This window comes from Halichoerus grypus, chromosome 12 (genome assembly GCF_964656455.1).
Source record: "Halichoerus grypus chromosome 12, mHalGry1.hap1.1, whole genome shotgun sequence".
Classification (NCBI taxonomy): domain Eukaryota; kingdom Metazoa; phylum Chordata; class Mammalia; order Carnivora; family Phocidae; genus Halichoerus; species Halichoerus grypus.
In genome coordinates, this window is record NC_135723.1 from 65,220,312 (window position 1) to 65,242,948 (window position 22,637).

The 22,637-nt window shown below is 37.8% G+C and overlaps 1 protein-coding gene and 1 long non-coding RNA gene across 2 annotated transcripts in view; one reads left to right on the plus strand and one right to left on the minus strand.

Annotated features, from left to right (window-relative positions):
* Positions 1-7,773, plus strand: part of LOC144379583 (uncharacterized) — a 34,688-nt gene extending 26,915 nt beyond the window's left edge. The window contains exon 3 of the long non-coding RNA XR_013442813.1: positions 7,384-7,773. This is a non-coding gene — a long non-coding RNA (uncharacterized LOC144379583). The remainder of the gene's footprint in view (positions 1-7,383) is intronic.
* The window catches only part of TBX20 (T-box transcription factor 20), a 52,562-nt gene that overhangs the window by 11,479 nt on the left and 18,446 nt on the right, over positions 1-22,637 (minus strand). Inside the window, exon 6 of the mRNA XM_036101054.2 lies at positions 19,523-19,599. Within this exon, the coding sequence (XP_035956947.1) occupies positions 19,523-19,599 (77 nt within the window). The remainder of the gene's footprint in view (positions 1-19,522; positions 19,600-22,637) is intronic.

The following is a 22,637-nucleotide window of genomic DNA, read 5'->3' on the forward strand; positions in this document are numbered from 1 at the left end:
ATCATAGCCAGAAGGTGGCCAAGATAAAGAGTAGCTACAATGATTCTGTTGATCCTGCCAAAATGTTCATACCTGTTTGAAGTCACTGTTTGTTCAAACTCTAGATAAGCAAAACCAACACACTCTATCAGTATTGGAACTGATCGCCGGTTTGTCCGTCTCTGAAACCAGAGTGCAAATTTCTCAGCGTTCAAAAAGCAAAACCTTCCTTTTCTCCTCACTTTGTCCTTTGCACCACCACTATACCTAATACATTCCTCTTTCATTGTACTTACTAGATTGATCACAATCATGTGTTGGCATGACTGTCTCTACCACTATGCTGTTGGCCTTTGAACAAGGAGGGGACAATACTTAATCTAGGCAGTGATTCTCAAGCTTTAGTGTGTGTTATGGACTGAATGTCTGTGTCTCCCACAAAATTCACATGTTGACATCTTAACTCCCAAAGGGATGGAAGCAGGAGGCAGGGCCTTTGGTAGACAATTAGGTCTTGAGGGTGGAGCGCTACTACATGGGATTAGTGCCCTTATAACAGGAGACAGGAGAGCTTGCTTTGGCCTTCTGCTTTCCGTCCATGTGAGGACACACTGAGATGAGCCAGGAAGCAGGCCCTTATCAAACACGGACTCTGCCAGCTTCCAGAACCGTGAGCAATAAAGGTATATGGTTTAAGCCACTCAGTCTGTGGCATTATTATTATAGCAGCCCAAACAGACGAGGACAGCGTGCATCAGAATTACCTGATGGTGGACTTGTCAAAACATAGACTGGGGAGCCCCACCCTTGAGTTTCTGATTCAGTAGGTCTGAGGTATGGCCTGAGAACGTGACCTCCTGGGTGTTTCAAGGGCATGCCGATGCTGCTGACACAGAGACCACACTTGGAGAACCACTGCCCTAGTGTCATGGTTACAAGTATGTTTGCTGGCACCTGCTTAGCTTGAATCCTAGCTCTGCCACTTGAGAGTTGTGTGCCTGTGGGCAAATTACTTCACTTCTCCATGCCTCAGTTTTCTCATCTGTAAAATGAGAATATTAATATGGTCTAGCTCTTAAGGTAATTATTAAGATTCAATGAATTAATACACACGGAGAGTGTATATTGGTACCTGGGATATAATAAGCATTCAATAAATGTTTATAGATAAAATTAAATTCTTGCTGTTATCATTGAGTATCAAGATCATGTGTTCCTAAAGCTGGTTAGAGAATCATGACCATTTTAGATGAAATTAGGACTTCCAGTCACTATAACTTGCCAGGCTTCATTTAAACCATCCTACACTATGCATGACAGGGAGAAAATTAAATAGGATTTCAATTTACATTCTAACTTTCTCTCCTAAATACAGGCCTGGAAAAAAACTGTTTAGGGAGAAAATGTCAAATCCATTAAAATCAATTCTAATTTATAAGAAACAAAATATTTAAAGTTGTTCTTGCTCATCAATTTGTTCAAGTTTACATCGTCCTCCTGGGCCTTTGTAAATAACTCCTTGTCACAATATTTTCCCAAAGATTTATGCAGATAATGTTATAAATTACTGGAAGACAATATATCAATATGTGTAGCTTCCATAAAGTACTTAATAAATGAAAACTTTAGATAATACAACTTGAGATGTATTATAAATCATTAATTTTAATTTGAAAACTGAAATATATAATACAATCCATTTTGGAAAAGCAAAATAACTAATTTTTTTAGAAGCTTTTAGACTTCAGTTTATTATTATTTATTTCACTTAATCCTACTGGTTTTTCTTTTCAGTAGTAATATATATTTCTGGTTTTCTAGTATCATTAGCAATTTAAATAAGTAAACTGGACCACTGGGGGTGGGGGGAGCTACTATGTTTAGTTTTTAAGTCTTACAGCTGTGGCAACTAGAAGAAAGCTCTCAAGCAAAGTACAGATTGCTCAGCCTGTAAATAAACTTTAGTAAATTGTGAGGTAGGAAACAAATGTCCTTCATACACAGAAAGACACAAGCAGGAAAAAAAAAAAGAAGGAGGACAATTTACAATATAAGCCAATTGTGAATAACTCTGCTACTCTACCTACCTGACTTACTGGTTTGTTTAACACTACTTTGTAAAATAAATGCTTCCTCTTATAAGCTGTGAATAAATGAGTTAACATTTTTAGTGCAGAAACACAGCCTGCTAGTTAAAGGAATATTGCAGTGACTGTAAATTGAAAAAAAAATTAATTCTGTTAAAAGCCATCCCTTCCTTTTTGAGATTGTTATCAACAGATTATTTTACTTTATTCAACTAATAGATTTTATTTAAAAGCAGACTTTAATCCAGTTACTAAACAAAATTGCTTTCCTTTTATGCATGCAGGCTTATTCTAAGTCTCTTCTTTAGAGATGATTTAAAAAAGTGTTTCTTTCCTAAGAAGCTGTGTCATCGGATTCCTTATCTGGATCTGGATTTTTTTTTTTTTTTTTTTTTTTTTTTTTTTTTTTATTTTTTTTTTAAAGATTTTATTTATTTATTTGACAGAGAGAGACACAGTGAGAGAAGGAACACAAGCAGGGGGAGTGGGAGAGGGAGAAGCAGGCTTCCCGCGGAGCAGGGAGCCCGATGCGGGGCTCGATCCCAGGACCCTGCGATCATGACCTGAGCCGAAGGCAGACGCTTAACGACTGAGCCACCCAGGCGCCCCTGGATCTGGATTTTGATTTCTTCTATAAAATGAGGGTGTGGTAGGCAGCTGGTGGGCTAGATTAGATAATCTCTAAGATTCATATGGTGCTAATGATTTATGAATCCTTAAATATATAAAAAGGAAAAATTAAAAATAGCTATTTTGAAAAAGTCCAGTACTCGTTGTAAAGAACCCTGGGTTCTAACCCCCACATTTACTAACTGTGACCTGAGCAAATCACTTACAGTCTCTGGGTCCTCGTTGCTTCAATGGTATAATGATAGATAAACTGGATGGCTCCCCAAGTCATTCCAGCCTCAAAATACATACTTCCTAGAAAGCGTGGCTTCAGTGTTTTTTTTGGAAGTTTAACCGCAAAATGTCAAGGCACGCTTCAGTATGAACAATATAATTTAAAATATTTTTCTTATGCTTTAAGCTGTACTTAAGAAAGAACTATATGCCAATAATTAAAAATAAAGTCATTTTCATTTATACAAGATTGGAGCATCATATGTTGCTCAATAATCTCAGAGATAAAATTCAGTTTTTAACACTTTGATTTCTGTCTCTTCATTCTGAGCAACATCACATTCCTGGGGTATGTCCCTCCAAGCAGAGGTGATACAGAGGTCTTCTGTCCTCCCCTATCGCAGAAGCCCTGGCCTGCTCTGTGGCTCCTGTCACAGAAAGTGGGTCCCAGGGGAACACTGTGGGTCATTGGGAGCAGGGGCAGCTCCAAAGGGCAGAGACTGTCATTATTAGCTTTTGCCATTTGCTATCTTTAGTATGTGTATTTGCAAGTAGCTTGCCTCTTATATAGTCACTGCCTTTAATATTCAAGGAACGGTTTTTGGTTTGGTTTGGTTTGGTTTTAGCAGACTTCATTGAAATTATATTTCAGTTTTACATCATTACAGACACTGCATAATCTACTTTGTAAGAGTCTCCATAATGCTCAAGTATCACTGTAATCATGAAACATTAAGGGAATTAGCAAACTTTATGACCCATAACTATTTACTATTTCTCTATTCACTGGGCTGAAGTTTAATCTACTTATTTTTTCAGCTAGTATAGTCCCCTCCTCCCAATATACGTACTTCTCTCCTTTGCCCAAATCTATTCTGCTGGTTATACCTATCTCCAAAGATAGGATGTAAGAGTGATATGAGAATTTATGTTGTTGGCTATCTGGGCAACAACTATGAGGCTCGACTAACTACTTCACGAAATGCATGACTTCGGGAGCCCTGAATGTCAGAGTTTTCTTTTTTCCAAAGCTAGTCCAAATGCTTAGAAGAAAGCCCACATATCAGCAGATACCCTGAGAAGGGGAAAGTGAAGATGGAGAGGAAAGATGAGCTAAGTGCACAAAGAAGTCTCACTCTAGACCAAACCTCAAGAAAAAGATAACTACTATGTCCAACGAGATGCCCTTCAACAGACGAATGGATAAAGAAGATGTGGTTCATTTATACAATGGATTATTACTCAGCTATCAGAAAGGATGAATACCTACCATTTGCATCGACACGGATGGAACTGGAGGGGATTACACTAAGTGAAATAAGTCAAGCAGAGAAAGACAATTATCATATGGTTTACTCATATGTGGAACATAAGGAATAGCACAGAGGACCACAGGGGAAGGGAGGGAAAACTGAATGGGAGGAAATCAGAGAGGGAGACAAACCATGAGAGACTCTGGACTCCAGAAACAAACTGAGGGTTACAGAAGGGAGGGGGGTGGGGGGACGGGGTAACTGGGTGATGGGTATTAAGGAGGGCACGTGTTGTGATGAGTGCTGGGTGTTATATGCAACTAATGAATTGTTGAACACTACATCAAAAACTAATGATGTACTATATATTGCCTAATTGAACATATTAATATAAAAAAAAACAAAGGTAGAGGAGAATTTTTAAAGAAATACCTGTACTATCAGACATCTGGAGAGAGTATTGAGCATGCCATCCATTCTGCTCTACCTCGGAGTCCATCAAAATGATGCAAGTGCCAGGTGTCTGGAGGACACCCATGATGTAGAGAAGGAAAATCCACATAATCCTCACATTCCACTGCACCCATGAATTTCCACCTCTCTGCCTCTAAAGTTATCAGCAGAGCTTTTGATAATTCAAAAATGATTCCACTGGGAAGCTTACTAGACTTTAGTGTAGGGAGAGACTTAGTTTGTACTCCAACAACTACTCATTATAAGGAAGCACGAGGTACAAGGGCAGCAAATGAGTAACATTTCAGAGGACTGATGCCACCTTCTTTCCATCCCTTAATGACACCTATGAGTGAAGGAAACAGGGACACAACAAGTCCAGGTAATCCTCTTCTGGGAACTAGGGATCGCCCTTGGTCCTTTGATCAAGGACAATAAGAACAAAGGAAAAACAAGGAAATCTTTTGGTCATTCCAGATAAAAGACTACATCACTTAAATGGGAAAGAATATTAGATTGCCATCAGAGAGTGACAGCCACACTTTACATCAGGACACAATAACAACATAGTTAAGATATGGCAGGAAAGAAAATGTGAGGCAAGGATTGCCTATCAAGTCAAACTGACTTTTGCAAATAAAAGCCCAAGCTGTCATGTTCAGGCAAAAGGCAAGGAATATTGGCCCCACAAACTTTCTTGAGGCATCTAGCAGAAAATGAGCTTCAGAAAACCAAAATGACTAGGGAGACAATGACATAGGATGCATCAGTGGCCATTAAATCTATATTTACTTGAAGAACTAAGATTAAACCATGGTGATAAGAAAGTACATGTGGGGGCGCCTGGGTGGTTCAGTCGGTTAAGTGTCTGCCTTCAGCTCAGGTCACCATCTTGGGGTCCTGGGATGGAGCCCCTCATCGGGCTCCCTGCTCAGCGGAGAGTCTGCTTCTCCCTCTCCCACTCCCCCTGCTTGTATTCCCTCTCTCACTGTCTCTCGCTGTCTCTGTCAAATAAATAAATAAAATCTTTAAAAAAAAATAAAGAGTACGTGTGTGATGAGTCTATACTCTGACAAGGTAAATCAAGTACAATTCTCAAGTATGGGAGGAGGATGGGGAGGGAAGATGATAAGTAGAATAAGATTGTCGGTCATCTGTATTTATTAACTGAGATTAAATAAAGGGTTATGGCTTCAAATGCTTAAAAACAGGAAAAGTGGGGGGGGGGGAGAAAAAAAGAAGTTACTAGTTAATTTCAATTCTGCTCATAGGAGGGGACTTACAGAAAATTAGAAACGGGGGACTAGGAGTTTTTAAAAGACGTTAGTGTAAAGAAAAACAGAGTAAGAGTACAAACCTTGCTAGATACCAAAAAATAATAGTACAAAAAAAAGGTTGCTAATAAGATAGACCACATAGTAAGAGATTACATAAAAGACTTATTTATCTATTTAAATATAACAAAACAATACAACGGAACAACTGAATTCAAACATATTAATATGAACATTACATATATATTATATATATTTTATACTTACGTAGTATATATGTACAACACATAATATTAATGTACACTGTCATGTGAAAAAAAATGAGGTAGAAAATGTATGGAGTGTGTTAACATTTAAGATAAAGAGGAAAAGAATATATAAATATGTATCTGCTTATATCAAAAAACATACTGGAAGGATAAACAGTCCTTTTTTTTTAAATGGTTACTTATAGGAGAAGGAAGACATAGGGTGGAGGGGATTAGGAGAGAATCTTGACATCTTTGAATAAGCCATGTTCTGTAGATCTGTCTTGAAACCACATAAATAATTTATTAAATAATCATGTAAGAAAATTACATTTTTTAATGTAAAAAAACCCAAAAAACACAATAAAACAGATGAACCTAAATGTATATCACTGGGTAATAAGCATAACTACATAGAGAAATGCTTCCAAATGACTTTAGAATACTTTAGTAATGAACTAAGGAAAAGAAACTAAATGAACTAAAAACGAACACCCTAGTAGAATCTACACTAAGGACGAAAAGAACCACAAAAAGATTTTCAGCTATTTTTAGTTGCCACATTGTTGGGGGTATGTGATTCACGTATCGTGAGATTGCTGTGGATCTATGCACTGTGAGATAAAGCAAATGAGTAATGACAGAACAGTCTATCATTCCCCGTATTAGTGAGGGCTGCATTCTCAGCCTGAGAGAAGAGATACAGCTGGAAGGTCTAAGAGGTTGCATAAAAGCCCTGAATTTAAATGGAAAGTGTTCATTTGAACTCCTGTTGGATTTTATCTTCAAAGTACGCACGCACGCACACACCCCCTTCAAACTGAAAGCTTAGGTGGAGAGGTGGTGGCTCACATTTTACTTATTTGAAATTTGAATACCTGCTTCTTATGCATTTCAAGTATGTTACTTTGCCATTTTAAAATGCAAATCTGAAAAATACTAGAAAAAGTATTTTCTAATTCCCTCACAATAAACCAGATGATGTTTTAGGAGTCTTTCTAACACCTGCTTTCCCCAAATCCTTTCATATTGTTCTCTGAAGACCCTGAAAGTTCCTAGTGCTCAGAGAGAAAAAAAAAAAAAAAATTACAGCCTGTTTTCCAATTATTCATCACAGTTAAGGTACAAGATTAGAAAATGGATAAAAGTAACATAGATAATTGAGATCTGCAGTCTGGGTTGTATGCATGTCTGGGTTGTTACTTTGTTGCCCTACTCTGTCATCTTTCTTTGGCTTGAACTACAGGTGCTGAAATGACCCTATGAGGATGCCTCAACTACCACTGAAAAGACAGGAAGGATAAGGTATTGGCAGAGATCACTTCTCGCCAGCTTTGTCAACAAGCTCAAAATGAAATTCTGAGTTTCTTCATTTTAACCCAGGAAGAGGGAAAAAATCATCCTGTGGACGTAAAATTGCTGGGCTGGAGTTTTCCTTGCTGTAAGTATTTCCATGGCCCCTTCAAGCTCTCGGCCAGGAATCAGCACACTTCTTCTAAAAAGGCCAGACAGTAAATGTTTAAAGCTTCACATGTTTTATGGTCTCCGCCAGATACACTCCGCTCTGTCACTCTAGCAGGAAACAGCCACGTGCAATACATGAACTGAAAAAACGTGCCTGTCATCCAATAAAACTCTATTTATAGACAATAAAATTTAATTTCATATTATTTTTGTATGTCACAAAGCATTACTTTTATATTTTTTTTCAACCATTTAAAAATGTAAAAGACCATTCTTACCTCGTGGACTCTACCAAACAGGCGGCAGCCAGCAGTCTGCCACCCCTGCTCTAAGCTACTTACCTGATTAGAGATGGGCCCCACTGGCCCTGCGCTGCTCCCCAACACCTTATGGCCTCAGAAACTCCACAAGCCAGCTAAGAGCGGTGTTAGAACCAAACACTACTTTCTTTTTAACACCGTATGTCATCATAAAAGATCTAGAAATTATCCATAAACTATGAACCTCTTTAGCAAAGTTGCCAAAACATTGGCTGCTCCATGGCTTGATGCAGATAAAACTTCTATCAATTCCCAGAATATTAGATTTGCAACTTTCCTGGAGTTTCCTTCCTCATCTAAATTAATAGAGTGGCTTTGAGCTCTGAGCAAAAAGACCTGATTCCTACTGGGCTTGTGTCCAAATTTCATGTGTTTGAAAGTTTTATTCAATGCCAGGGGATTTTAAACTTATTTTATTGAGACTTTCAGTACAAATCCTGAATGAATAAGGTGAGATAAGCCTATGTATTGAATTCTCTGTCCCAGTGACATGACTGAGAAAACAAGAGAAACTCAGGAAATCAGGTAGAATTCCAACAGCACACTTAGATATTTTAGCCACAAACAGGAGAGGAGTGAGGGAAGCATCAAGCAGTGTGCCCAGTCATCACTGTACAAGGGAGAAAGCTAGCTGGGGAGGGAATAAATGAAAAGGCCTCCATCAGAGCTTTACCTAAACCCCACCGTGGAGCAGCGGAGATTAATAATAAAGGCAGGTCTTTGAGCCGCTGGCTGGGAGCAGATTCTCACGCCGCTGGAGGCGAGCACTAAGGAATCCCACCACAGTGCTCTCAGCCAGCACAGGGTGGTTATGGTATACCGAAAGCTGTGGGTCCAGGACTATGGCTAGCTCTGGAGCAGGGCTGCAAGGCTGCTCTGCCTGGCTGGAAGGAAGTGTGGTGGAGCTGATTTCCAGCTGCTGAGGCTGACTGAGAGAGGTCGGTCACTGCACAATGAAAACTCCCTTTCCAAGGCTATGTCCACCCACCTGCCACAACTCCCGACCCCGAACAGAGTCATTATATTTCCACAGTGGCAAATTATAATAAATTTAAATTACCACCCCACTCTTGGGTCTGCACCTGAAAGATTTAACAAAGATCCACATGCTTTTATTCAAAATTAATCTCAACTTCGAACACTAAGCAAACAGACATCCCATTCTATAGATGACCTGGGGAAAAGTAATTGGATATTAACAAAACATTCAGCAATTCAAAAGAAGAAAACTAATTTTATGTATTTATTTATTTTTTAAGATTTTATTTATTTATTCGGCAGAGAGATAGAGAGAGCACAAGTAGGCAGAGTGGCAGGCAGAGGGAGAGGGAGAAGCAGGCTCTCTGCTGAGCAGGGAGCCGGACGTGGGGCTCGATCCCAGGACCCCAGGATCATGACCTGAGCCGAAGGCAGCCGCTTAACCGACTGAGCCACGCAGGCGCCCCAGAAGAAAACTAATTTTAAAAAGCAGAACAAGTGTTCTCTTTGGAAACAGACTTGTTTCAAGAAACAGAGAGAGATATTTTAAGTCTCTAATTTATATTTTCAAATTTGCAGCAAGATTTAATACCCTGTATTAACAAAGCAGGTACTCACTAACAGGCATGAAAAGGAAACCATCTGGATGGGAAAGTATACTCAGAAATGACAAAGTAATAATCACCACATCCTAAAAGAACTCAGTACCCACAACACTGGATGCCACAGGAAACAAAATCAACAAGTTAGAAGTCTTACACAAGAAATTCTTCCAACACCAGAGTAAAAAGTTAAGGAGATGAAAATTATTGAATAGATAAGAGAAACAGGGAATAGATTCAGGAGATGCCACATATGTATAATAGGAGTTTTAGAAGGTCTGAGTAGAGCAGACCACTTAGAAGCAAAAAGAAGGCGATAAAGAATGAGAAGAAAATTTGCCTGAGCTGAAAAACAACTTGAGTTTTCAATTTAAAGCATTTAAAGAGGCAATACTAATTTTCACAAATCTACAACTGGACAGATACTGACACAATTTCTCAATTTCAAAGAAAATTTTCTAAAAGCATTCTATCCAGGCAGAAAAAAGGTAAGTTTCCAAAAAAGGGAAGGCTGTGCCACCCACTTCTATTCCACAGTATTTAGAAGCCAGGTGGCAAAGGACAGCTGTAAGAGTTCTGCGGGAAAAGACTGTGACCATAATGGCAGCAGATCCTCTTGGATAAGCAAGAATTCATAAAGAAAAGGAGCCATGTAGCCTCCCCTGGCCAATTACTTTACATTTACCAATAACTGAGAGTAAAGTCAGAACACAATTCCAAACATTGGAGAGACTCGAGAAATGAGCAGTACACAATGAAATGACTAGAATTCAATCTAAGAGATTATAGTTGATGCACTGTGATCCTTACAAAAGAATTTTGAAAAAGATAAAGAAGATACATGAATAAAAATCTGGATTTAAAATCCCAGATTATTTAAACCAAAATTAAGGGTTGAAGGAAGGGTAGTAGAAAGAAGAATCATATACTAAATATCTCCTATTTTACAAGAAAAGAAAGTGTATAGTTTCTGACAATAACAGAGATATCAATTTTACAATTATGTCTTAGAGTTTGAAAGCATAATTATTAAAAAAATACAACATTAGAGAAAGGACTTTGGTTTCAGACAAACTAAAGTGGGTGTGAGGCTCATCTCACACACAAATTGTGTGAATAAAGTATCAGTCCCTCTAAACTTTGCTATCTCTTCTACCAAATAGGGACAATAATGGTTCTTTATTATAGGATTATTTTGACGAGTGACTAAAATCAAGTGTGTAAAGCATACAGCCCATTGCCTGACAAAAACTTGATAAATATAACAAAAGACAAGAAGAGAAAATAAAATGTAAAGTAAATAGCTGAATTAAACAGAGAGCAGAAATACCAAACATATCAGTTATTACAATACTGGGAGATGGATTACACTTCTCTATTAAAACACAAAGACCGTCAGACAAAATTTTTAAAACTACAGATATTCTGTAGTTACAGAGTATCTTTAAAACTATGGGTTTTAAGGGCACCTGGGTGGCTCAGTCGTTAAGCGGCTGCCTTCAGCTCAGGTCATGATCCCAGGGTCCTGGGATCGAGCCCCACATCAGGCTCCCAGCTCAGTGGGAAGCCTGCTTCTCCCTCTCCCACTCCCTCTGCTTGTATTCCCTCTCTTGCTGTCCCTCTGTCAAATAAAGAAATAAAATCTTTAAAAAAAAAAAACAAACTATGGCTTTTAAGATACTCTGTAGATACACATCATTATTTACTCAACAAATAATGTGAGTGTTTACTATTTACCAGCCACTATTCTATTATCTAGGGATATAGTAGGAAACAAAACACAAAGGGCGCCTGGGTGGCTCAGTCGGTTAAGTGTCTGTCTTTGGCTCAAGTCGTGATCCCAGGGTCCTGGGATGGAGGCCCACATCGGGCTCCCTGCTCAGGGGGAAGTCTGCTTCTCCCTTTCCCTCTACCCCTCCTCCCACTCATGCACTCTCATGCATGCTCTCTCTCTCTCAAATAAATCTTTAAAAAAAAAAAAAAGACAAAGCCTCAGACCCATTCAGATTTGAGGGCAGCACATTCCTGGCAGAGGGTAAAAGTAAGTATAAAGGCCCTAAGGCGAACATGGGCCTGGGTATGCTGAGAGAAAAGTGAGCAAGAGAAAGAAAGGTACAAGAGTTCAGAGACAGACCTGAGAAGGCTGGGGTCAGATTCCACAGGTCCTTTCAAGCCATGTCTGAACTGGGATTTTACCATCATTGAGAAGGTGAGTCATTTGAGAGCTCTGAGCAAGAGTGATGCGGTCCAACTTCCTTTCTTTGACAAGATCATTCTGACTGGTGTACTCGAAATGGATTTAAGGGCAGTAAGAGTAGAGGTAGAAATATCAATTAGGGAATTAATGTAACAATCTAGGAAAGAGATGATAGTATCGCAGATAAGGGTGGTACCCGTGGAGATGATAAGAAGTAGTTGGATTCCTCTGAACAGTTCGAAGGATTAGCTGACTGTTTGGATGTGGAAAATGAAAGAAAAAGAGGAGCCAAGCCTTTTGGCCAGAGCAATGGGAAGGATGCAGCAGTCCGCAGCACCAATGGGAAGAGTAAGGGAAGAGCAGATGTGGAAGAGTATGACTGGGCATCCCTGTTCCAGATATGTGAAATCTGAGGTACCCTCGGGGAGAGGGAAGAGTAAAAGAAATAGCCAGTCAGATCTTTGACTCTGAGAGGCCAGAAGCAGAGATGTAAATCTGATCGTGATTAGCATATAATGGCATGAAACTGGGTCAAATTACCCAGGTAGTAGGTGCAGACTGAGAAAAAGAGGTCCCAGGACCAAGGCCCAGAACACATCACTGTCTAAAGATGGAGGACAAGAGGAAGAACCAACCAGCGTAGGGGAGGAAAGAACGGCCAATGGAGTAGAATAAAAACCAGAAGAGTGAGAGGTCTTGGAAGCCAGGTGGAAACTAGGAGAGAATAAACAGCAGTGTCAAACCTGACTGACAGGCCAAGGAGGACGAGGACTGAGACTGACCATTGGATTTAGAAATGCAGAGGTCACCGGTGACCTGGACCATGGTGGCAAAGGGAGTGAAAGTCTGAAAGGCAGGGTAGGAAAGACAAAGGGAAGAGAATACACACAACTCTTAAGCAGCTTTACTTTGAGAAGGAGCAGAAAAACTGAAAGAGTCGTAATTGAAGAGACAAGTGGGATCAAGAGAAGGTTGTTTTTACCTTCATGAAAGAAATGTCAGGGTATTTGATGATGCAAGAGAGGGGGGTATACTGCTGTAGTGACGGAGATTTTTAAAAATTAAAAGGCAAAGCAAGAACTGAAAATGCATAGCAAAGTAAGACTAGGCAAAGTAGAATCCAAGACAAAAAGCATTAAATGGGATAGAAGTTAATATATATTTACTGAAAAACTATGGAACTTAAGTAGTTAAATAAGTCTTCCCCATAAGAGTACTGTACCCAGATGAATTTATGGGCAAGACTGTAAAATCACTTCCTTGCTATTTAAACTGATCCAGACAATAAAAAGAAGGAACATATTTCAATTCATTTGAACAAACTAGCAGAAACCTGATACCAAAAACTGACAGAAAAGGAAAGAATAAACAATGTCAAATCTGTTAAAAGATTGATAAAAAGTCTTAAATAAAATACAAATAAATTGAATCCAGCAATGTATTATAAGAAAACCAGATAAAATCCAGACAGGATTTATTCCAGGAATAAATGGATAGTTCAACATAGACACTATGAGTATAATTAATATTATTATTTTAAAGTAGAAAAATAATTAAAATCGTCTCAGATGTTAAAAGAGCATTAAATATAAATGCAACTAATATTCAGGATAACAAAAAATTCTTTAGGCATAGAAGGGTATTGCCTCAATATGATAAAGAATATCCTCCTGAAACCTATAGCCAGTGAAAATCATATATGATGACCAAACATTAGAGGCATTGTTAAATAAGTCAAGAACAAGAGAAAAATGCCAACTATCATCATTACTTTTTCAATAGCGTCCTGGAAAATTTTAAGTCAGTGTAATAAAACAAGGAAAAGACATTTTTAAAAGCATAGCTATTAGAAAGAAAAAGATAAAATTATCATTTTTTGCAAATTATATAGCAATGTAACTGGATAACTCAAGAGACTAAAAGGAAAAACTATTAAAACTATTTTTTTGAAGTTCAGTAAAATGGCAGTATGCCAAAGACATATAGAAATCAATAGCTTTTTATAGACTAAACTAGGTAGATTTCTAATTAAAAATTCTACTTTCAAAAGCAAGCTCTCTCCTCCCAAAAACTCTCTAGTATAGTACTATTCAATACAAAGGTAGTGTGAGCCATATATGTAATTTTAAATAGTCTAGATGTCACATTTTTAAAAAAATAGGTGAAATTAATTTTAATATATTTAACCCAACATATGTCCAAAATATTATTTTTACATCTAAAAATATTTTAAAACTATTCTTGAGATATTTTCATTCTTCAAAATCATGGGGTTTGTTTTTTTGTACTTACAGCACATCTCAGTGCGGAAAAGCCACATTTCAGGTCCTCACTAGCCATCTGTGGGCAGTGGCTATTTATTAAATTGGACAGTGTAGCTCTAGTAGACTTAGCTATGAGCCTAAGAAAATATGGGCAGGACTTACAAACTTGAAAATATCAAAACTTCTAAAGAACATAAGAAGACATTTCAATAAAAGGACAAACATGACATATTCCTAGAAGGAAGTTCCAATACTATAAAGATACCAATTTTCTCCCCCAAATTACTGTATAAATTGAACCTAAGCCCAGTCAAAATTTCAATGACTTTTTTTGGGAAGACTTGACAAAATGATTCCAAAGGCTGGAAGCATAAATGTCAAAGAATATTAAGAAAATTTGAAAATAACAAGTAAAAAGGTTTGGAGTTTGCCATAACAGATATCTAAGTATCATCAAATATTTATATATTTTATCAATTTACAAAAATTAATACAATACTGGAAGATCAATAAAGAGACTACAAAACTACCACAGACAAAAATTTAGTATATGATAGGGGGAATTATAAATAAATAGGAAAGGAATATGCTAGTACATACATGGTATTGGAACCACTTATAAAAAATACACAGTTTCAGAGGTACAGGTCTGTGATTCAACAGTCTTACACAATTCACAGCGCTCACCATAGCACATACCCTCCCCAATGTCTATCACTCTGAAACGAATAATACATTATAGGTTAAAAAAAAAAAGAAGACAGTAGGAAAGGAAAAATGAAGGGGGGGAAATCGGAGGGGGAGACCAACCATGAGAGACTATGGACTCTGAGAAACAAACTGAGGGTTCTAGAGGGGAGGGGGTGGGAGGATGGGTTAGCCTGGTGATGGGTATTAAAGAGGGCACGTACTGAATGGAGCACTGGGTGTTATACGCAAACAATGAATCATGGAACACTACATCAAAAACTAAGGAGGTAATGTATGGGGATTAACATAACATAATAAAATTTTAAAAATGTAAAATAAAAAAATATACAGTGACATGTCTATTTTATATCTCATACCAAAATAAATACTGTATGAGTTTTTAAATAAAAAATTAGAAAGCAGTAAAGTGACAGAAATCTGTACTTGAATATTTACACATTTATAGAGTTTGGAGTAGGGAACCTCTTCTTAAGATAGAAATCATAAAGTAAAACAGATTTGGTGATAAAATATTCTATTTATCAAAAACATACCTAAAAAGCTAATTTCAAACTGACAAAATGGTTCCAATATATATAAACAATAAAAATACTAATATAATATATAAGTAGCTTATATGGATCAATAAAAGAAAAGATAAACAATCCAAAAGAAAAAAAAAGAGCTAATGACATAAACAGGCCAATTTACAAAAGAAAAAGTACACATTTTCACCTGTCAAATTGGCAAAGATGAAAAGATGGTGATTATGTTTGACAAGGGTACAAGAAATGGGTATTCTTGACCATGCATGGACAGTCATTCTTGAGGGAAACTTGGCAGTTTGTATGAAAAACCTTAAAAACATGTATTATCTTTCCCTTTATATGAAGTATCTAAACTAGACAAATTCATAGAGACAAAGTAGAACAGACATTACCAGGGACTGGGAGAGGAGGAATAGGGAGTTACTGTTTAATGAGTACAAGTTTTCTATTTAGGATGATGGAAACATTCTGGAAATGTAAAATGGTGATGGTTGCACAACACTGTGAATATACTTAACCCCATTGAATTGTTTACTTAAAAATGATTAAAATGGTAAATTTTATGTTGCATACGTTACCATGATTTTTTAAAATTCCATTGCATGGCCTTACACATTTATTAAACCATTTTTCTATTAGTGAATATTTAGGTCTTTCCCAAATTTTTAACAATAAAAACAACATTATGAATAAAAAAAGTATATTCCTTTCTGCCCCCGGGTCCTGTCCTCATGCTTTAATAAAACCACCATTTTGCACCAAAAAAATAAAATAAAATAAAAATAAAAAAGTATATCCCTAGATCCAGCATTTTTATTTGCTAGTATTTATCCTATGGTAATAATGAAGAGCATGAGTTAAGATATATATTTTCCTCCTAGCACTGTTTGTAATAATAAAAAGTGGGAAACCTAAATAACTAATACATAGGATTGGTCAAATAAGTGATCGGACACAGTGGAAAATTAGGCAGCCATTAAAAAGTATACTATAGTCATATATCTATTGATATTAAGAGGAAATGATTAAAAATAGTATGTGTGTAAACCTTAAAGGAAGTAAATGTTCGTACATGCATAGGAAAGTACCTGGAAGAATATATAAGTCTTTGCCAGTGGTTATCTCTGAGTGAATGGAATTTGTTACTTATTTATGCTCTTTTTCTTACTTGTTAGATTTTTCTGCAATGAGCATGAACTCTCTCTGGGGAAGAAAAAAAAAACAAAACCTAACAAAAGAAACTTAATTTTGAAGAAATCATTAAAAAACCCTCCTAGTTATTTTTCCTTTCTCAAAAGTAACACTGTGCTTTCCCTTACTGTACAACGTGCCCTCCCTCCCCCCCCAAAAAAAGAAAACACCAACTAACAGTCTGTTTATTATTATCTGACAGACCAGCAGATAATTCTTTCTCTGAACTAAATAATTATGAATTCGGTGATATTAAGAAATTCCTTTGGGCTTTTGGTTTGCTTCTAAGCTGCCCATTATAGGTATATGTGCAAAGCGTCTGATGAAAATGCTTTCTACTTTTGCTAATGAGATGGTTTTCCTTTTACAAATGAAGGAGATGCTGTCACTGAAGAGTAAGGCTACACACGGAGCATGGGAGACATTCAAGTGTCTGAACAGAACCCATTAAAATGAGAGCAGGAAAACTGTAATGCCTTATACGGTATCCCAAAAGCTTGTACAATTGTAGAAGAAATAAAACACTGAGTTTGGAGGTGTAAGGCAAACAGATCCAGTCCCAAAAGCATTTTTGTTTGGGTGTCCCACACCAAAGTTGTAAATCTAGAACAGGAAACTTGAAATCATTAAGGTCACATATTTATAACATCACATTCAATTAGGTTAGAAAAGTGTAATTTCTGTCATCATGTCATAAAAAGATGTGTTTTTGTCTCAGATCTCTTATAAGGAAAAGTCCCCTATATTGTTACAGATAGGGCTGTTTTCAATCAGTTACAAGGAGCAATTCAATTACTAGATGGTTTAGTGCAGTAACTGACTCCAGACTAATTTAATTTCTTTAGGTCTCTAAAGATCAATTGATCTGATTTGACCCATCCCCAAAGGCTGTTTAGGGAAAATTCAGACTTAAATACCTGGAAATGATATCCAAAACCTTGGCCAATTTCACACTAGTTAGGTCATCCTGCAAACTTTCAGCTGGTCACAGAAGATGCTCTCTTCGCCCTCAGACCATTGAAAGCTACTCAGTTTCATGGACGTGTGAGTGCTCCCCACATCAGGATGCTTATTCAATAAGTGGAAAATGTGCCTGCATGCATTATCAAATCTGCTGTTCTAAAGGGCAGTCAGCCTGGGGACTCGTATCTCGTGAGCACACGTGCAAATAAGGGGCTATTTTTACTCTAGGAGTAGTTTATTAAGACTATTAGAAGTACACTTAGATGGGGCAAAAAATAATAAATTATAATTATTTCACATTTTTAGATTTATAAAGTGTTTCATAAATGTCAGCTTACTTCGCTCTCATAATAAACTTTTGAAGGAGCAGGGTTATTTTTCCCATCTTCTAGATAAGGAAACAGAGGCTGGGAGACTACTCCAGGATCACTCAGCCAGTACAAGGCAGAGCTGGGACTCTAACCCATGAGTTTGTCTCCCAGTATATCATGCTCACCTCCTGATCTGAGATAGAAGATAAGGTACACACTATAAAAACACACCACTGCTGTCCCACTGAGCCACTGTCTTCATTCTTATCTGCTACCTGACTGAAATGAAGAAGTTCACTTCTAATCCCACCTGTATACATCCAGTTGGAGTCACTGCTTCTGGCTCTCCAGAAATAAGAGATGAAAAAGGTCATGGCTGAATGAAAGCAGCCTTTGTAAATGGACTTACTTGTCACCCACACTGCTGATGCCACATTCTCACTGCCTTGGGTCTCAAGGCCTATCTGCTTGCCTATGTCCCACCTCATTGGAGAGCTATCCATTTGGTGTCTCTCTGCAGTCTGCAATCGACTTCCAACCACAAGCTCAAGTTTCCTTCCCTGATCTCGGCCCCCTCAACCACTTGTCAAGCTCTCCAGTGACTTAATTTCTCTCTTCTACTTGAATCCCACAGCACCTGCTCCACTTTCAGCCTCTCCTGCTGGCTTCTCTGCCTCCTCACTGAGCCTCTATATCTTTTCCTCCAAATCAAAACCCGCTGTGCTCTGCTACTTGGGAGGGCTGAAGGAAGGATTAGATAGATATTGCTAAAATATGCTATGACCCCTTCAACTGCATTTCCAGGAAGGCTGGAGAGAAGTGGCGAGGTCAGGAGATGTGACCATGTGTTAGGTAACAAAGAGTGTGACAGAAATGTATTATAGCAGTTGGTGGGGAGGAAATCACACAAAGACCTGGAGGTAAAATACACCAGAGGTTCTGGTGGCTAGGGTACACCACCTGTCAAAGAAAGACTCTGGGCCACATAAAAGAAGAAGTACAGAAGATGAATAAGGTCTAAAGATCTAATGTATAACATATTGACTAGAGTTGATAACACTATTGTATAATTGAAATCTGCCAAGAAAGTAGAACTTAAATGTTCTCACACAAAAAAGAAGTACAGAAAGTTCCATAGTATGTGTAAGAGTTACAAATAATCTGTTAGGTTGAAAAATCTTCTCCCTAAAAAACACATCATTTTTTTGACATTCCTATGGGCAAGCTCTGGATCTCAACGTAGTCATTACTCACCATGAAGATGATCTCACACTGTGTAAACCATTTTAATTAAGTAAAAAGTGGAGTAAGTTACAGGCCCGTGATTGTCACTTGTCTTCTTAAAGGTCCTGAGACCTGATGTCTCTCCTATTAAATATGAGTAGTCTATGCCATATGTAAAATATGTGCCTTGAATTAAATGACATCTCCTTGCTTCAGAGTTCCAAACTACTCATATTCTTCAGGCTCGCTAATATGTCCACTTCAGAAGGCTAAGACTATCAAGATTCCATTTCTCTGCAGATTGCCACCTAAGAGATACAGCTTAATATCATCAAAAGGACTGAATCTTTGATAAGGAAGAAACCCTCCTTTTTTACAGTTGAGTCAATGTCCTGACCAAAGAAACCACTTCCTCGGAAACAGCGCGGAACAGATGCAGGTGCAGCAGCTGTCAGAGTTTAAGCAGCTGCATGTCTACAGGGCTTCGAGGTGGAAGGGAAGGTGGGCTGGGGGGATCGGAGACTATCTACAGTAGGGTTATGGCATGTGGGCGTTGAAAGGAGTGTGTTCTTACAAACTCACTCTTCTCTTTATCTTATCTGGACAAAAAAGTAAACAGAAAATTCTCATTACCTCTCAATGTCAGTGAGCCTGGAGGAGTCCCGGAATCCTTTGGCAAAAGGGTTGCTATCTATTTTCAGCTTGGTTATCTGCAAAGGAATGAATGGGTAACAGAACAATATCATTTCCGAGGTCAAGGAAGCAAAATCAGAAATAAAGAGTTTGTTCATTTTCCATGCCGCCCCAAGAATACTTAATGTCTCTCAGGATCCTGAGAAGGGTGGAAAGTGATAGAGAAGTTCACAGGAGGGATGATTCACAGCCCAGTGGGACAGTTGGTCAGGGAGGGCTTCAGAGATGAGGGATTTGAGGACTGGCTGGTCCTAGAAAACAACCCGAAGGTCAATGGATAGAGACAATTAGGGAGGGGGCCTTTTGTAAATAGTGTGGCTGCAAGGTGAAGAATTTAAGAGAGCAGTGAAAGGCTAGGGTTCCCCCGGAGAATGGGAGAACTGTCTAGCAGACCAGCATTGGTAGGTAATGGGGAATACAAACAAAAATGTTGCCTCCTGCTGACTTGGCAGCATCATTTGTGAATCCTATGGGCACATATATATATATATATATATATATAACATAATGGAGAAGAAGATAAAATGGACAATAATAGCTTCATGTTCAATACTGTACTGAAATACATGACATAAATACATGATATAAAGCTTTCAAAATATAAATTTACCCCTGCTCCCCTTCCATCTGACCAAATTAGAATCAACCAGTCTTTTGTTATCCTCCCATACAATGCTATTTATAGACTCTGTGCTTATATAAAAGAAAATATTCCCTAATAAGAATCATAGTCCGAAGGATTAACTATGTAAGATGTGCTAGTCCATAATTCCCACAGTATTAATGTAAAAAGATCCATTAAATCATATGCGCTGTGACTCCAAAGAAAGAGACATTAGGTTATGAAGCAAAAAATAAACACCGAATAAAAGATACTCGAGACTTGTAAAATTCTTGATTAGAGCCAAAAAGAACCCAGAAGGACCAAGACACAGGTAGTCACTATCTGAATTAGAACCATAGACACCTTTAAAAAAGAGTCCTAGCTCACTGGCATCAGAACAAGAACCCACACTAATCTTTAGAAAGAGATGCACAAAATAGTCTTAGCCTGGAGAAAAGTTTATAAAGTTGAGGCATGTCCTCCTCATAAGCACTAAACACAACCATAGATTGCCTGAAATACTCTCTCACCAAAACACAACGTTTTCTCTGATCAGTGTATCTGCTATTCATTTTAAATCATTAACACCTAAAGAATTGCCTTTTTCATTACAAAAGAAAGGCATTATTTCCCTTTTCGAATTTTCTAAATATGAGCTAACCAATGTACAAGCTGCAAAGAAGCTACTCATCTCACTTAAAATAGAACTTCCCACACTATCCTATCCAGAGACCCCCCTTTTCTGTCATGAACACTGACCAGTTATAAGATTGATTATTTGATAGTATTAATTTCTAAGAGTGCATGACAGTGTCTCACAAATGCTCATTGTTAGCCTTTTCACTCTAGTGCAGCCAAAAAAAAAAAAAAAATTACTAATTTCCTTTTCAGCTTAGTGGACATGATAAACAAGGAAGGAAGGAAGAAAACTGTTCTTAGTGAATAACAAGAGCTAATTTAAATTTGCATATAAAGAAATACACAGGAACCTCAGAGGTTGCCTCTAATGTGTGGCCATCCAGAGTTTGTAGAGAACCTTCTCTAGCACATTGCCACCACGGTCATAGCCGTGGATTTCTCAAGGGTGAAGTCTGTTTCAGCCATCTTTCAGACTACGATTTAGTTTTGCAGGTCCATTTTCAGGATGCAGGAGAAAATTTTTATTTGTCTCAAATAAACCGTAAGCATCTTCCAAAGCACAAGCAATTAGTATGTCCTAAGATTATAAAACACCAACTAGATTTTTAAATCCTCAGACAGGAGCTGCGTCTCTTTCTACTGAATAATTAAAAGTTAAAATGCCTTATATTTCTGAAGCGCTTTAGGTTCATGAAAGTGCTTTCAAATTAATTCATTGACAAATATTTAATGAGGACGGATTACTTATCATGCACTATGCCAAGTGTTGGATGGTGCAGAGATAAAGAACACGTGGGCCCTGCCCTGATGGAGCTTCAAACTGCAAGGCACAAGCAGAGGGACACAGAGCTTACCAGAACTGAAGGTGATTTACATGCCACTAAAGAGGGTGACACCACATCCACTGCAGTGTTAGTGATTTAAGCATGAAGCAAATCCAGATGAAAATTTCAAACTGAAACTGTGAGGTAGAACAATAAGTCTTCTTTCAAGCTCAATTCCTATAAGCTAATTAATAAAATGTAAAAGTGAATAGATAAAATGTAAAAGTGAATAGATAAAATTGCATGGAGACAGTGACAGAGGGATGCCTGGGTGGCTCAGTTGTTAAGCATCTGCCTTCAGCTCAGGTCATGATCCCAGGGTCCTGGGATCAAGCCCCGCATCGGGCTCCCTGCTCGGCGGGAAGCCTGCTTCTCCCTCTCCCACTCCCCCTGCTTGTTCCCTCTCTCGCTGTGTCTCTCTCTGTCAAATAAATAAAATCTTAAAAAAAAAAAAAAAAAAAAGACAGTGGCAGATATCTGATGGAAAAAGTAATTTTGAAAGAAGTCCTTTTACAGCCACTCCTCTAAGACGTGAACTGTATCATTTTGTTTGAGTCTTTACAAACTAAAAGAATAGAAAGTATTATCTCTCTGTTGTAATGATTAAAGGACTTAAAGGACTTTTGATCTACTTGGCCCCTGTGAAAATTGTATTTGCTTTTCTTATTTCCAAAAGGTAAAGACTGTAGGCTCAGAATATGACGATTGTCATAGAGAATAAATACTCTCAGCAAGTGTGTGTTGTTCAAGCAGTATGTCACCATATGTACCATTACTGCCATAACTCTGAAGAAGTGAATTACATTCAACAAGTTTTCAGATGTCTTTGGAATTTTCTTTCATTATTAGAATTTTCTATTTCCAGTATCTTTTTAGTCTCTTTTTCATAATACCCAGGCAGATCACTGGTAACTTTTTTTCTTTTTCTTCACATTTTGATATAACTTCAAACTATAGCAAAGTTTCGAGAATAGAATGAGGTACTCTC